The 15,304-nt window shown below is 42.8% G+C and overlaps 1 protein-coding gene across 3 annotated transcripts in view; it reads right to left on the minus strand.

Annotated features, from left to right (window-relative positions):
* Positions 1-388: 388 nt before the first annotated feature.
* The window catches only part of CORO1C (coronin 1C), a 74,291-nt gene continuing 59,375 nt past the window's right edge, over positions 389-15,304 (minus strand). For all 3 annotated transcript variants that reach the window (XM_041728775.1, XM_041728776.1, XM_041728777.1), the window contains exons 4-11: positions 13,803-13,932; positions 10,975-11,156; positions 9,727-9,846; positions 8,657-8,761; positions 6,559-6,704; positions 4,351-4,408; positions 4,006-4,251; positions 389-2,822 (exon numbers count right to left, since the gene is read on the minus strand). In XM_041728775.1, coding sequence (XP_041584709.1) covers positions 2,703-2,822; positions 4,006-4,251; positions 4,351-4,408; positions 6,559-6,704; positions 8,657-8,761; positions 9,727-9,846; positions 10,975-11,156; positions 13,803-13,932 — 1,107 coding nt within the window. In that variant the 3' untranslated portion in view covers positions 389-2,702. The remainder of the gene's footprint in view (positions 2,823-4,005; positions 4,252-4,350; positions 4,409-6,558; positions 6,705-8,656; positions 8,762-9,726; positions 9,847-10,974; positions 11,157-13,802; positions 13,933-15,304) is intronic.

A 15,304-nucleotide genomic window follows, 5' to 3' on the forward strand; every position in this document is an offset into this window, starting at 1 on the left:
GGCACAGTCAGGGACTCAGCAGTCACAATAACAATGCCAGCCATGCGGTAGTGGCAAGGGCTCTCAGTACGACCGGGCGCAGGACCTCTCTTCCAAATGACATGGGATTCGTATCCCTCCTTCAGAGCAGGGAAAGAGATGCCCCAAGATTAGATCTGCCCCAGATCCCACCCCTGGTAAAGGCTAGAGGCCTAACTGGAGTCTGGCCTGTAGCCCTCACCCTGCTACACCCCACCCTACCTCCCCCTGTGCTGGAGGGCAGCGGCCTACCCACACTCACCCTGTACTCACCCTGAGAGAGGAACAGTCGCGCAGCTGGTTCCACTGAGTCAGAGAGGCTGTGGGCTGCCTCAAAGACAGCTGAGGTGTGAAATAAACACGGACACCATTTTGTAATCAATGATTTTTTTATCTTTGAAAATGGAAGCAAGTGTTTTGACAGAATACTATGGCCGCTCTATAAGAGCCGATCTAGGAGTAATTCACTGGTTTTCCTCTGGGATAGCACGGCTTTAAAAAGAAAGAAAAGAAGAAGAAAAGAAAGAAAGACAAAACAGGAAGGATAATCCACAAACTTCAGGCGCTGACTTTGAGCCTGGCTGGGCACCCGTTCATTAAATAAGTCATAAGCTACGCACTAAGATCAGGATAATTTCTCCTTGCCCTCCGTCTTCTCTTTGAACCACATTCCCTATGGTGTTCCACCACCAACAATTTTGTTTACTTAATTTGATATCAGAATCTTAAAACATTTCTGAATCTTAAAAATGAAGGTCCTCAGCAGATTACGTTGATAAAGAAACATGTACAGATTTGAATATAAGTCATTGCGATTATTGTTTTCCTTATATTTCATTATCCACTCCAATATCACACACACACACACACACACATACACACACACCAAACACTCAGATGCCCGGAAGTTGTGGAGACAGAGATCCCAATACTGGGAAAAAACATGGTACCTTTCCTACAAAGACATCAGCCCCAGCTTGGCCGTAGATTCCAACCCGCTGTCACCACACTCCATCTCCATCCTGATTCCCGGTTATAGACATTCCCTGCCAGTTCCCTTCCACATCAGCAGGAATAGGTGCCAAGAGCCCTCAGGGGGGCCCATTGGCACCGTCTGTTCCATGTTCAACCACACTCACTCAGCTCTTCCCCGAGATTCCTTAAATCTTGCTCCTCAAGCGTGCAAAATGAAAACATGGAAATGGGAGAGAAGCTAACTTGGTAATGGAATAGGTGTTCAGAGCTCAGTCCCTGGCCCCTGAGTCTGGGGAGCCTCTGTGGGAGCTGGAGGGGCAAAGCATGTTGGTTTAGTGGAGGGGGCAAAGGGACAGGTTTGTACACATTAAAGCTACAGCAGAGGCCTGTGCTCCTGGTTTTGCATCATTCTAGACCGTTCTCCTCAGTCTCAATATTCAATAGCACCCTCTGGCCTCCTCTTAGCTGAACGTGGAGAGGGCTGAGAGGCAGGAAGGACAGAAGGACTGGCTGGGGGAGCCCTGAGAGAGATGGCTGCATCTGGGAGACTGAGGGGAGGGCAGGGGCTCTAGTGGCGCAGGGAGAGCCATGCTGCAGGCAGCACGGCACAGAGACAGCATGGGACGTTTGGAAGAGCAGAGGATCACGTGGGGGCACACACTCCCCTCCAGCTTCCCTAGGTCTTAGTCTCCTACTGTACTGAAGAGCTAGGCAAGCTGCTGAAATGGGCAAGAAGGAACACTCCACAGTGGCTTCTGTGGCTTCTTGTCCTGGGCCCTTATCAAGTATTGACCAAAACCTGAAACATGATGTTTAAAGTGATCAATGCAATAGATTCTATGTGTATAACAAAACTGCAGAAACACATGCTAGTTTAGGTTAGATTATAATCATCTGAAGCACAGGATAACCAAGAAGTGAAATTCCATCTGGTACAACCACCCAGTTTCTAGAAAAGAGAAAGAAAGGAAACAATACAATAGGAGCTTTTTTGATCAGAAGACTCCATGAAAGGAGAGGGTGGTGATCGAACCCACGTGATTTTTCAAGTCTTCCTTCTGTACAGTCATGAGGATGACCAGGTTTGTGCTGCAAACGAGCCAGCACCATGTGGCTACTGCTCTGATTGTTCTCAGATGAACGTGTATACAAAATAATATCTTATCTTCATTTAGTTTATAAACATACACAGTGCTGTCCCTTTCAAATTAAGAAAAAAAAAAAAAACCACACACAAATACTGCAAAGTAGCAAAATACAAGGGGGGAAAAAGCTACTTTTGGTTTTGGCAACATTAAAAAAAAAAAGAAATATAAAAAGCAATGTGGCATTGGTCCCTGTTTATAAAAAAAAAAAAAAGGTACTTGGGCACGACACTGAATCAGAATTGGTTGGTTTTCTAAAATTCAGAATATCTGGGATTTTAAAAGTAGCACTTTTGTCTTTTAAAAGTTCGACAAGTCACATAACACTTAAAACATCAAAAAAGCTTTCTGATAAAAAGCTCGGCTTTTAAATCACATTATGTTTCTGCAAATTTGAGAGACGAATTGAGTTCTTACTGGAATGTGGCCTATCGCTGGTTGACAAATGTGACCCGGAATGTCTCCGAATGGCAGTGCCTCCCTTTCGCCCTCCCTGGGACCACGCCAACAACCAGCTACCAAGCACAAGTTCCTGCTCCCATTTTGGGGGTGGGGGATGGACCTTCAGGCTGCAATCTTCGCCATCTGCTGTTCTAACTTGGAAATGCGTTCGTCTTGATTGCAGATTGTGTCTTTTATAGATTTGATCTCTTTTAAAATCTCATCCAACTTGGCTTCATTTTGCTAAGGAAACCAAAAAGGAGGAGGGAGAGGAAAGAGGTTGACTAAAATGCAGTAAACGAAGCTTACCAAAGTTGAGAATTTATAAGGCATACAATCTAATTTTCTACTTTGGAAATGCAAGCCATAGTCACCAAGTTGGGCCTTCTGAGAAAGTAACTGCATGCTGGTCAGTCCACCTGCCCCCCACAGTAGAACCAGGGTCCCAGTACTCCCCACTCCATGTGCCTCTGCACTTACCTGGACTGAGACTCAGAACAAGTCAAACTGTGGGATAGGACCGATCCCTTCAGGGCTGCCCCACAGCCCAGCCACCCCATGCAATACCATCAGGAGTAACTTTTATGTGACCCAGGTCAGGAGTGAACTTCCAGAGACTACAGAGTTCCTATTATCTCCCATGGAGGGTCCTTCTTAGGAGCTAACCCCCTTGCCATGCTTGCTCACTCTTCTGAAGAGGGCTCAGCCTCTGCCACACGTGGAGCTGATTCTTTTGGAAACCTTGCAATCCACAGCACCTCATGTGGCTACCTCAGTCATGGTCAAAACACCAGCTCTTCCAGGCACCTTGCCTCTTCATTCCACTCACGCTCTCACTGGCAACTCACTGCCTTCCCTCTGGCTCCCTGGGATCCTGTTCTACTCCTGCCAACTCCCCATGCCCTCTCCTCCCTGGCTGGACTCCGCTCTCCCAGGAGCAGCACCCTCAGTGGCCATGTGGGTCTCCAACATCAGGTTTTGGTTCCCACCACTCCACTGACATGGTTCTTGCCAATAGGCCCAAGATCATCTTTGCTGCTAAGTCCCACTCACCGCCAGATATTTGTGTCTCTGGAACATTCAGCAACACCTGAACCCTGTCACTACTCTTTCCCCTTACTTAGGCCCTTTCTTTCCAGGTTCATTTCTACCCCAATCAGAGATGAATGTAAACACTCTGGGTGGGGAAAGACCGCTAAGAAAACACCCAAGCAGCTCCTGTATACTCTCTCAAAGAGAGTATATGTCTCTCTCAGACAGACTTCTATCCTGGTCATTATAAAAATTGCAGCTAAAAGAGCCAAAGTGGCCACAAGCTCATAAATGTCATATAACCAAGAAGGTTCTTACAAATAGTACATGTCCTCGTTTACTAAAAGCCCTGAGCCACAACCAAGCACACCCCTCCACCTCTTGCAGTCCTCACCACACTGGCCGTGTCTGGAGTTTTCTTGGGGACACTGATCAGGTCGCACTTCTTATTTGCAGTGGGCTTGCTATCCAGAATGTTCTTCTTGACCACCTTGAGATCCCTGTTTTTGCCAGGGATGTATCCGTGCTTTAAGGAGATGAGGACTGGGTCTGCATTTTTCCCCTCAAACCACTCCTCTGCCTCCAGCGCTGCTTCAGGCCCCGCTGTGTCAGGATACAGGTCATCTTGGAAAAGGTCAGACTATAAGAGACATTTGGGAAAACGCTTAGTTAAAGATGACAAGCCTGAAATTTTAAGAATCTTTTTAATCGTGGATTGCCCAGGAAACTGGGCACTTACCTTCCTGGGAACAGTCATGATAATAGGCTCACACTTTCTCTCATGAAGTTTGAAGAATCTTCAAGGGAGAAATAGAAATAAAAACAAAGTTGTATTAAGTGAAACAGGAGGCCAGGTTAACAGGCTTCATGACTGACGGCTAGTCTTCTACACTGCTGTCTGGGGCATGAAACGCTCTGCCTATCACCTGAGCTGATCTACTCTGGGGAGCAGGTACAGTGTGTGCTCCCATTTTCCAGAGGAGAAATGCGAGGCAATGGGGGACTGGAAACAAGAACCAGGAGCAGAAGTCTTTGCTTCTGGGGACAGCCCAACTCTGGTCATCTGGGGGCTGACCAGCCATGGGGGAAGAAACACCACTACTGACGATGATTCACTTCTGCAAAAGTGACCAAGTCAGCAGGCAGGTGAAAACAAATACCTAATATTAGACAGATCTAGGACCTGGATGCCAGGTCTTCTGCCAACTAGAGGTGGCTGAATATTTGTCAGCATAAATGGGATTTTTAAAAGGGAAAAGAAAAGAATCCTGAGATTAAAATTTTGGCATCCAAGCAAACCACATCACGTCTAACATTCAAGAAAAATTTGAAATTATCCGAAATGTGGATAAGACTGGCACCTCTGCAGTCAGCAGAGCAATAACGAAGACTGGCCTGGGTTGACACCCAGCTCAAGTGCTACAGTGCCCGAGTGTGTGGCAGCACATTTAGCACAGCATCCAGCATATAACGAGTGCTCAATAAACAGTAAGTAGGAGGTATCCTGAATGGTTATGCTTGTAGTCTTTTAAACTTTTAGATGACAGTAAAATTAATGCTTTTCCAAATACTGGAGGCAACCTTACGTTAGGATTTGATCAGTTTTGAACCATGTTTTGATGAGACTAGTTTAAACCATAATTTTGACTTATCTCTGACAGCTTTCCTTCACCACTCCAGGTGTAGAGAAATGTATTTTTAAGAGAAACTTATAATAATATAAAAAGGGGCCTCTAAAAAATTATCTTTAAAGATGTGTTCATTATTGCGTGACCAGGACAGCAGAGTTAGGCAGATACGTATGTAGTGTTGTGGGGTGCCTGCGAGGCTCAGTCAGTTACTAGTGTCCGAGTCTTGATTTTGACTCAGGTCATACATGAGGTCAGGGTTGTGAGATCGAGCCCTGTGTCTGGCTCTGTGCTCAGCGGGGAGTCTACTTGAGATCTCTCTCTTTCCCCTCTCTCTCTCTGCCCCTCCCCCTGTGCATGCTCTATCTAAAATAAATAAATTAAAATTTAAAAAAGAAACGTAGTACTGTACAAATGTGTGGTAGGACCACAGGCCTGATGGTGCAGTGCTAGTCATTCTGTTGTTTAAAATGGCCAGTTATCCGTGTGTCTCATGGACTATCTTTTGTCGACCAGGAGAAAACAGGTCCTACTGTTTAGGAAGACCACTAGGCATTATGCAATACAAATTTTTTTTTTTAAACCACAGTAGTATATTTTATGTATTTTTTTTTAATTTTTTATTTATTTTATTTATGATAGTCACAGAGAGACAGAGAGAGAGAGGCAGAGACACAGGCGGAGGGAGAAGCAGGCTCCATGCACCGGGAGCCTGATGTGGGATTCGATCCCGGGTCTCCAGGATCGCGCCCTGGGCCAAAGGCAGGTGCCAAACCGCTGTGCCACCCAGGGATCCCTATTTTATGTATTATATAACACAGCTGAACTTCCTACATCAAGCTAACCCAACAACCCAGCTATTGGTCTTTGGCTTCTCTAGTTTAGGATCCATGAGGTCTACAATCCAGTTTGGAACCTGTTCATCTCCCTCAGGGCAGGAAAACCATCTCTTCTGTCCATCTCAGCAGCAGGCTCTCCCTGCTTGCCTCCCAGAGGACACTGGGCACAGACTCAGCCTGAAGACAAGAGATGAAGCCTTCACTATTTAAGTGTACAAAATCTGCCTTGGCTACGCCACTGCATCACAGTTATGTGGTCCAAAGAATGAGGAGGGGCACAATTCAATTACAGGATTTTGAAAGGCTCTTCACTATTCTAAAACTCCACTTTCCTAAGTGTGAGAAGGAAACGAGATACCAATTCTACAGGACAACAAAGGGTAGATAGACTGGCACTATGGCATGACTGGTAGTTGTACTGCTCTTGTGTAACACATGTGGCACAAACAATCTGAATACTTTATGATACCAATTCTTTACCTGGCAATCTCGCATTTGTTAACATCAAGACCCCTCTTGGGCATGTAGCCCATCCCTCTCTGAGGCTCCTTGCTGCTGAATGTGTTGAGGTAGTGGACATATGGGGATTCATCTGTGATCTCAAAATAGCGGATACTGCTGTCACCCTACAAGAAATCAGAGACAAATTTTCATTGAATGTTACCTGAAGTATCTGGTTAAAGTGGTATCTCTCTCCCCTATAAACCCAGAATTAACTGGGACTCTGCTTCAGTGGCCAACCTCAGCTTTCCCTTCAGAGGAAGAGGATACAATGGTTTCTCTTGTTGGCAGAGCAGGCAGGCCCTCACTTATCAAATGCTAGCATAGCCTTTAAACAGTCTCTCCTCTGCCTCCTACTGAAGGCTCAAATTTTACACTGCTGAGCCTAGACATCAAGTTGGAGTCAGAGCAAAAGCATTAACACCTCTGGCCAAGCAACTGCAATTCCAATTCAACTTCAAAAACCAAACACAAGTCTAGGAGGATCTCAGAGAAGGCAATGACTGATTTGAGTACTCTCACTGGCATGGAATAGTGTCATTCCCAAACCCAAGGGCACTAACATGGGACAATCAGACGATGATAAAAAATAAGATTTTTATAATTAAGAAATATTAAGAATAAATAGTTCTTAATCATTCTTATTTCATAATTAATTCTTAACTCATAATTCTTAATTAAAAAACTCACTAAAACATGAGTATTCTTTAACTTAAGAATATAGTACTATCTCATTGCAGTGTATCAAATTCTATGATAATTTTGCCTAGAATGTTCAGATGTTTTTGGAGGTCTGAAGCACATGCTAGCTTGTCCAAGTATAACTGTCACACAGTTCTACCAACCTGAAAAATGAAGGCAGGGCTGCCTGCTAGTGGGGGAAGTATGTATATAGATAATCAGGCAGTATTATGCCCTTCAAGACTCTTATTTTGCATAGTTTCCATTTGTTTCAATGATGTAAATATCTAAAGCAATGGTAAAGAAGCTAAAACACAGACTATTTGCTCACTGCATATTCAAGAGTAATGTTCTGTGTTAATAATATATCTGGGTAACCGCTCCTGTTATTTGTTTTGATGTACTCTATGGCAATTGTGAACATCTGAAGTAAAATGACTTTCAAAGAAACAGACAAGATCTCAGTTTCTAACCAACTGACCTATGACAATATAAAGCATTCTCAGCCAAATATGAGAACTGAAACATCTCTGGCTTTACCTAGCAAGGGGCTATCTAACAGGTTTAGGGGAAATACATCAACAGCTCCAGCTGCCTTAGTTCATTTATTCCAACTACAAAAATTCTAAGGAAAATTGAACCTACAAAAGAATAAGGAATATTAAGGTTACCAGTCCACTAAAATAAGTCATCATCATCATCAAGCTAGAGACATCATAGTTAGTTAGGGAGAGAGGCTCATAAAGCAGGCAAGTAGGCTCTCTGATTTTAGTGTGGGGTCTTCCTGTAACAACTGTCACCTCCTGAAACTAGTCAGACCACCTACTTTCAAGCAGAGGGCCCTAATGCTGAGCTCCTCCAAGAACACCCTGGGGAATATCTGAGGCCTTCAAAAGCTCCTATCCGCAAAGCACCATTCTCTTCACAAGTCCATGGCATGTGGTGATAAGTAACGACATGCCAATAAAGGGCTACCCAGGGGATTTCAGTGTTAAATGTGGCAACCTGGTTACTCATTTGTCATACCATTACAGAGCAATCTAAAATCCTGGATGGCACTAGAGGTGAAAGGACAACAATGTATCCTTTTTTCTCACTAAAACGCCCGAATGAAGATGTCCCTGTCAGCGTTTGCCCCAATGCCAGAGCCCCATACCTAATGCAGTCAGAAGTCCTGAACACAGTGTGTTGTTACCACACAAATGACAAGTTCAAAGGGTCCAGTCTCAAGACTTAAAACACACCAAAATCACCAGCCCTTACTTTAGCTCAAGGCATATACACAGAGATCAGATAAATTAAAATATTAAAATGATGTAATGCACGGCCCACCTACTAAATTTTTTTTCCTCTTTCAAGACTACATCTAATATGAAACATTAAAACGACCGTTTACCTTTCCACATAAGTAGATGATACTGGTGTCAGGGTCATAGAAGGGCAGCAACACCCCATTGCTAGTGTCCATTTCATGAAGAGCGATTGGTTCCTGCATATTTTTCTGGGGAAAAAAATACAAAAATATATATATTTGCATATACAGACACATTTACAAGATGAATCATTCATACATAATTATGGGAGCAATTTCCTAGAATAATGAAAGGTTGAACAATGCATATATAATACTTATACAAGTAAATACCAATTCATACAGGTAAATATCAATTTTCCAACCCACTGAAAACTGTCAATTTGACAACCTCATCAATGTATACATCAGTGTGATTCCATGACAAAAATGAGACAGCTCTTCTCCTTTATGATTTTGTTTCTTTTATTTTTTATTTAAACTTATGTATTTAAAATAGGCTCCACACCCAATGCAGTGGTTGAATTTATGAGCCTGAGATCAAGAGCCATGTACTCTACCAACTGAGCCAGGGAGAAACCTTATTTTCTTTTTTAAAAGAAATCTTTCTTATTATAAATATACACTCTTTAAAGTTACAGGAAGACTATAAAAACCATCCCATATTCCATAATCCCACAGTCCAGTGGATGGCAAAAACAATGACCGTTTTGGTCTACTGACTTCCAACACACACACACACACACACACACACACACAGATCATACCATATATTCAGTTTTGTTATTTTTTCACTTATGCTATTCTCAACATATTCCTAAGCGTGACTACTGTGACTTTAACATTTGATCATATTCTTTATAATACAAAGTTCAGAACTTGTTTCCCAAGTCCCAAACACTGGCTTCTTCGTGCAGTCTTTTAAAAATATATAGTTAACACAGAGTATTTGAGAGTATCAAGAATGCATTTTTCTAATACATTTAAGCAGTAAGTCTCCAGTGACGACGAGAGTGTCACATCCAATTCAAGTCAAGCAGGAGTTCAGAAAACTACACTAAGAATCTTATAATCCACCTACCCACCCAAAGACCTGCTCAGAAAAGAGAGAAAGCTCAAGTGTAAGCCAGTGGAAAGGCTGGGAAGGGGCATACCGGATTCCAGAGAGCCAGCTGCCGCTCACTCATGCGGCTGAAACCAGTGGTAAAGACATTCCCATCAGCCAGAAAGATGGCTCTCATGGGTCTTGCTCCTTCGTGTGCTTTCTCCTTCTCCTGGGAGATCAAGAACAACAGGAATATTATATCCAAACTGCAAGAAAGATGGAGGGCTCATACACTGAATCTAACCCATGCCCACCCCCATGCCTTTCAGATTACCAGGTGTGTGTGTGTGTGTTTGTCTCCTCTGAAGATGAGAAACCAGAGACACTATGTAATTTGGCCAAGGTCCCTCAGCTAGTTAGCAAGCAGAAATGCCAGGAGTTGACTCAAAAGCCTCACTCCTTCCACTATGCCCTGCTGCCAACCCATGCCCATGCTCTGCAAAAAGAAAACATGAAAGGACTCTGCCAGATGTCTGCTTCTCAGGAAGATAACCTGAAAGTTGGATATATCCTTCAGTTTCTACCAATTTCATTGTACAGAAGGCTGTATGGTTCAGTTAACCCTTTCCTTAATCTCACTTGTCTACTGAGAGTGCACAAGCAGTGAGCCCTAGAAGGTTCTAGTGGAGAAAGCACTTTGTGAAGGGCTGGGCGAGTCCTCAGTGCTTGAGAAGCACTAGCCACAACCACTATCCAACTCTTAAGAAGTAATACTGTCCAAGAATCAGCACATCCCAGAGAAAGGTAAATGCAGGACCACAGAGCAGGGCTGATGCAAGACATTCTGGGATCCAGCATCTGCCATTTCAACCCCAGCTCAAGTCCCAAATGCCTATCTTCTGTCATGCTGGGTGACCTGGCAAGGCTGAGTTTGGGTGGCAGGAACTAAGACATGGGCTGAAGAGATAGCCAGCGGCATCTCTGTGAGGTGCTCTGATGATGGTTACAGGAAGGGACAGGGATCAATTAACCAATACTCAGCACTAAGCCAGGAATGCAATTAACTGTTTAGGTTAGCTGATCTAGGTTTGTAAATTCATGAAGACTCCAGTGAACTGATAAAAACTTTGTTTCTTTATGAAAAATGGTCACCAAATGAGAGAGAAGGCTCATGTCAATGCTGGAATGCACAACTCTGAAGGGTGGCTGGGAGGCAGAAACTTGTACAAGGCTTTGTGGATTCGTGGTCTGCTGTCTGCACACAACGAGGCTCCACTGACCAGGGAGCCTTAACAAGCAAAGTTCACACTCACTGAAGTGCTACAGAGATGGAGGCACTTGTCCTAAGCATACTTACAGCAACGATCTCTTGTTTTCTAGGATCAATTACTCTCACTTTCTTGTCTTTGGAAGCTGTGCAGATCAGACTGCCATTCCGGTTCCAGCTTACGTTGTAAATCATGTCTGAATGCATATCATCCAAGTTTATAAGGGCTTCCCCTGTCCCCACATTCCAGATGATGATGGCATTATCACAGCCTGTAAGCAAGCAAAGCCACACCCCTCAGAGATTAGAAACACCTGAGATTAGAAACACTCAGATTAGAAACACTTGAAAGCTACAAATGCAGTGAGGAGACAAATGCACAGAAAGAATGACGCTGATTATAAGTGGCCTTACTTACTTGCTAGAAGTTAAAAACTCAAGCGACAAAGAAAAAAGACATCTGTATAAAAGAAATGTGGTAAAGGTAAAATATGGCTTGCTAAATTCGGGTTCATATGAAACAAACAAAAAGCAATGACCAAAGAACTCTAAGAAAATACAATTCTATGTTTTTTGAGTTAACTGGGGCTGGTGGACCCCACGTCATCTTAAGCTTCCTTTTCCAGTAAACCAACATCAGAATGGATACAGTTTATTTCTTCTCCGCAGCAGAACTAAAAATGAAGAGTTTAAATAACTGTTTAGAATACTCAACAGAAATGTGGGACAGCACGTTATTCAAATCAATAATGCTGTAAAACATGGTCTTCCATTAAAGCATGGTAAACCAAGTAACCAGAAGGTAAATGCATGTGCTCACAACAGATCTTTATCTTTTAAAGGGGAGAAAAATAGGTCAAGACTGGGCTGATCTAAGAAGCCCAAACTGTAACCTGCTGAGCATGGAGCCTGATGCAGGACTCGATCCCAGGACCCTGAGATCATGACTTGATCCGAAACCAAGAGTTGGATGCTTACCTGACTGAGCCACCCAGGCGCCCGACCCTAGATTCCTTTAAAAGGCGGGTGCCAGGGACACCTGGGTGGCTCAGAGGTAAAGCATCTGCCTTTGGCTCAGGTCGTGATCCAGGTCCCCAGGAGTCTGCTTCTCCCTCTGCCTGTGTCTCTGCCTGTGTCTCATGAATAAATAAACAGTATCTTTAAAAAAAAAAAAAAAAAAAAAGGCAGGTCCCATTTGTTGCCTTCCAGGACATTAGTTCAAGGATGAAGCCAAATAAAGGATGGATATCCTGAAGATAAATTCTTGTCAATAAGCCAATTTTGCAAGCATTTCAAAAAACTTAGCCACTGACACCCAGACACCTAAGCTGTCTAAGGGCTAGAAGCAGGAGACTGGAGAAAAAGCATGCACAACAGCAAAGCTGCAGCTGAACCCTGGGATGAGACCCGACCCTTCTGCCTTGTGCACCACAGGCAAACAGGTAACTTCAGCCACCATGGATGGATCATGTAGTCTTAAAATATGCACAACACTGCCATCAACCATTCTCCTTTGCTTGTAGAAGGCAGAGTGGGAAACAGTTGGCTGATAATGCCCTATGTTCGACCTCGATGACAAGGGGCAGCAGGACAATTTCCATGACAGAATGCCACCTTTGGAACTGTTTTCTCTCCTTATCAGACTGAGGAGAACATCAGGAGGGTTCCCAGGTATAGTTATTTGTGATTTTAGATAAAAGAGAGAATTCTATATAGCGTCATTTTTTAAAAGCAGCCCTTGATTTCAATAGGTACCTGGTAAAATCACCATAAAAGCCCTCTATTCCTACTTAAAAGCTCAACTGCCTCCTCCCTTCCTTTTTTTTTTTACTGGTGAGAGGAAATATCTTTAAAATTCTACCACTAGCAGTTTTCATAAATCACTTTTATTAAGGTATAATTTACATACAATGCAATGTTTCCATTTTGAGTATACATTTGCTAAACTTTGACAAATGTATATATTCATGTAGCCACCAACACAATCAAGATATAGAACATTTCCACCATCCCAAAAGGCTCCCTTGTGACCTTTGTATTGTTCCTATAAAAGATAAAACCTCAACTTGTAGACCAAGGACAAGATTTCTGTAGGATAACACTTGGAAACTACTCTAGTGGCAAAGCAAGAACACTAGGTCTTGGTTTGATACACTGTAGTGCTGTTCAACAGTGTAAAAAAATGCAGAAAACCTCAGTGTACTGAAATAGGGGCCTAATTAAATAAATGAAGGTATCCAAGTATTGGTAGCATTGTTAAAAATATCACAGGAATAACATTTAATGGCACACGGAGAGGACCACAGCGCACCACTAAATACAAAAAGCAGGTCACATGTAAAATGTCTGAACCCATTTTTGTGGGTAAAATCATTTATGTATGTTAGCATAAGTATCTTCTGGAAAGAAATATCAATGGTGATGGACTGGTAGCATTACAAATGATTTTATTTTCCCCTTTTATTTATATATTTTTTCCTATAACATACATGTATTATATGTATAAGGAGAAAAAAAATCAAAGTATCTTCTTTAAAGGAAGGAGGAGATTTGCCTATCAGGACCACCCCAAGATTGGCAACAACATCAGAGCCTGGCACCCAGGGCTCCCACCAGGGATCCTCCTGCTGTATCAGGAATAACTAAAACTGTGGTCCATGAAGGGCCCCAGCAGGAGCCATGAGTCTGCTGGAATTCTAGGTAAGCATGTTCATTTCTCTAGGCAAGAAGTCTCGAGTCATTGGCCTTTTCACACAGACATGTGCATGTCTGCAGGTGGGCTGGGGAGCCGCTGCATCTTAGCCCCTCACCATGGATTCCCAGTGAGCTGCTTCAGAACTGCACAATGCACAAACACATTGGCCACTGCACAACGCATGGTCAAACACATTGGCTCTTACCCACCACTTTGCTCCTACCTGCACTAAGAAGTACATTGCGGGCAGTTGGATGCCAGGCCACAATGCCAACTCTCTTCGAGTGGCCTTCTAAAATCACCACAGGTTCGGTCAGGGAAAGAGTGAGTCCGTTTTCTGGGATCTGCCACACCTGTAGGGAAAGGAAGCAAGAGGGTCCATGTGAGGGATGACCTTTTCCTGTGACCATCCAATTTGCAGACTTGCTCTGCAGAAATAGAACACACACTGGTCTTTGGACAAAAGGCAGAATATTGTACAATGACTACATCTATGGAGGTACTTTTAAAATGGAGGATATTAAAGATCAGAACATTCATCAGGCCTATGAAATATTGCCTCTCCACTTTTATTTAATAATAGTTCAGATTTTATTTAAAATTCCCTGTTAAGTTCAAAACTCTCCAGCTAGAAGCGTGAGAAAAAAAAAAAAAAAAAGGAAAGAAGAATAGAAAACAAGTGAAGCACCTGTGAGAAGCAGCACTGTGGGACAGCACCCAGCTAGGCCCACAGTTCTGGAGGGGGGAGCAAACTCTGCCCACTAGGGCTCCTGAGGGATGGTGCAGTTTTTAAAACAACATGTTTTCTGTGTTTTACATTTGGAAAACAAAAATATACATAATAAATTCTGTAACATTTATCATAGAAAAATCTTGTGAAGAAAAAAAGATAAACTGGGCCTTATCAAAATTAAAAACTTTGCCTTTCAAAGGACACGATCAAGACAATGAAAAAGAATATATAAAGGACTCTGAACAAATCAGTAATAAAAGGAAAATAATCCAATTTTCAAAATAGGCAAGGAATCTAAACAGAACATTTCTGTAAGAAAGATACATAGTTTTAAGGCACATGAAAATATGCACAATATTATTAGTCATTAGGGAAATGCAAATCTAAACCACAATATAATATTGGCTCATACCCCCTAGAAGGCTATAATCAAAAGACCATGAGTGATCCATAAGGATGGGAGGCAATCAGAGCCCCCCCCTACACCGCTGGTGGGAATGGAAAATGGTGCAGCCACTTTGGAAAAATCTGACAAGTTTTCAAATGATTAAACATAGAATTGCTATATGCCCCAGCAATATCACTCCTAAGGCAACCCAAGAGAAATGAAAATCTATGTCCACACAAAAACTTGTATGTGAATGTTCATTGCAGCATTATTCATAAAGGCCAAAATGCGGTAACAACCTAAATGTCCAGTAACTGAGAGAGATAAACAAAATGTGCTATCTCTATACATTGGAATGTTATTTGCCCACACAAAGCAACTGAGTACTGATTCATGCTACAACATGGATGAAGCTTGAAAATATTATGCTAAGTGATAAAAGTGAGTTCCAAAAGACCACACATATTGCAGGATTTTGTATACATGAAAGGTCCAGAATAGAAAGATATGTAGAGACAGAAAGTAGATTAGTGGTTGCTTAGTACCGGGGACTTGGGGGGCAGTGATAGTTAATGGGTACAGGGTTTCTTTTTTGAGGTAATGA

Source organism: Vulpes lagopus, chromosome 14 (genome assembly GCF_018345385.1).
Source record: "Vulpes lagopus strain Blue_001 chromosome 14, ASM1834538v1, whole genome shotgun sequence".
Taxonomy (NCBI): domain Eukaryota; kingdom Metazoa; phylum Chordata; class Mammalia; order Carnivora; family Canidae; genus Vulpes; species Vulpes lagopus.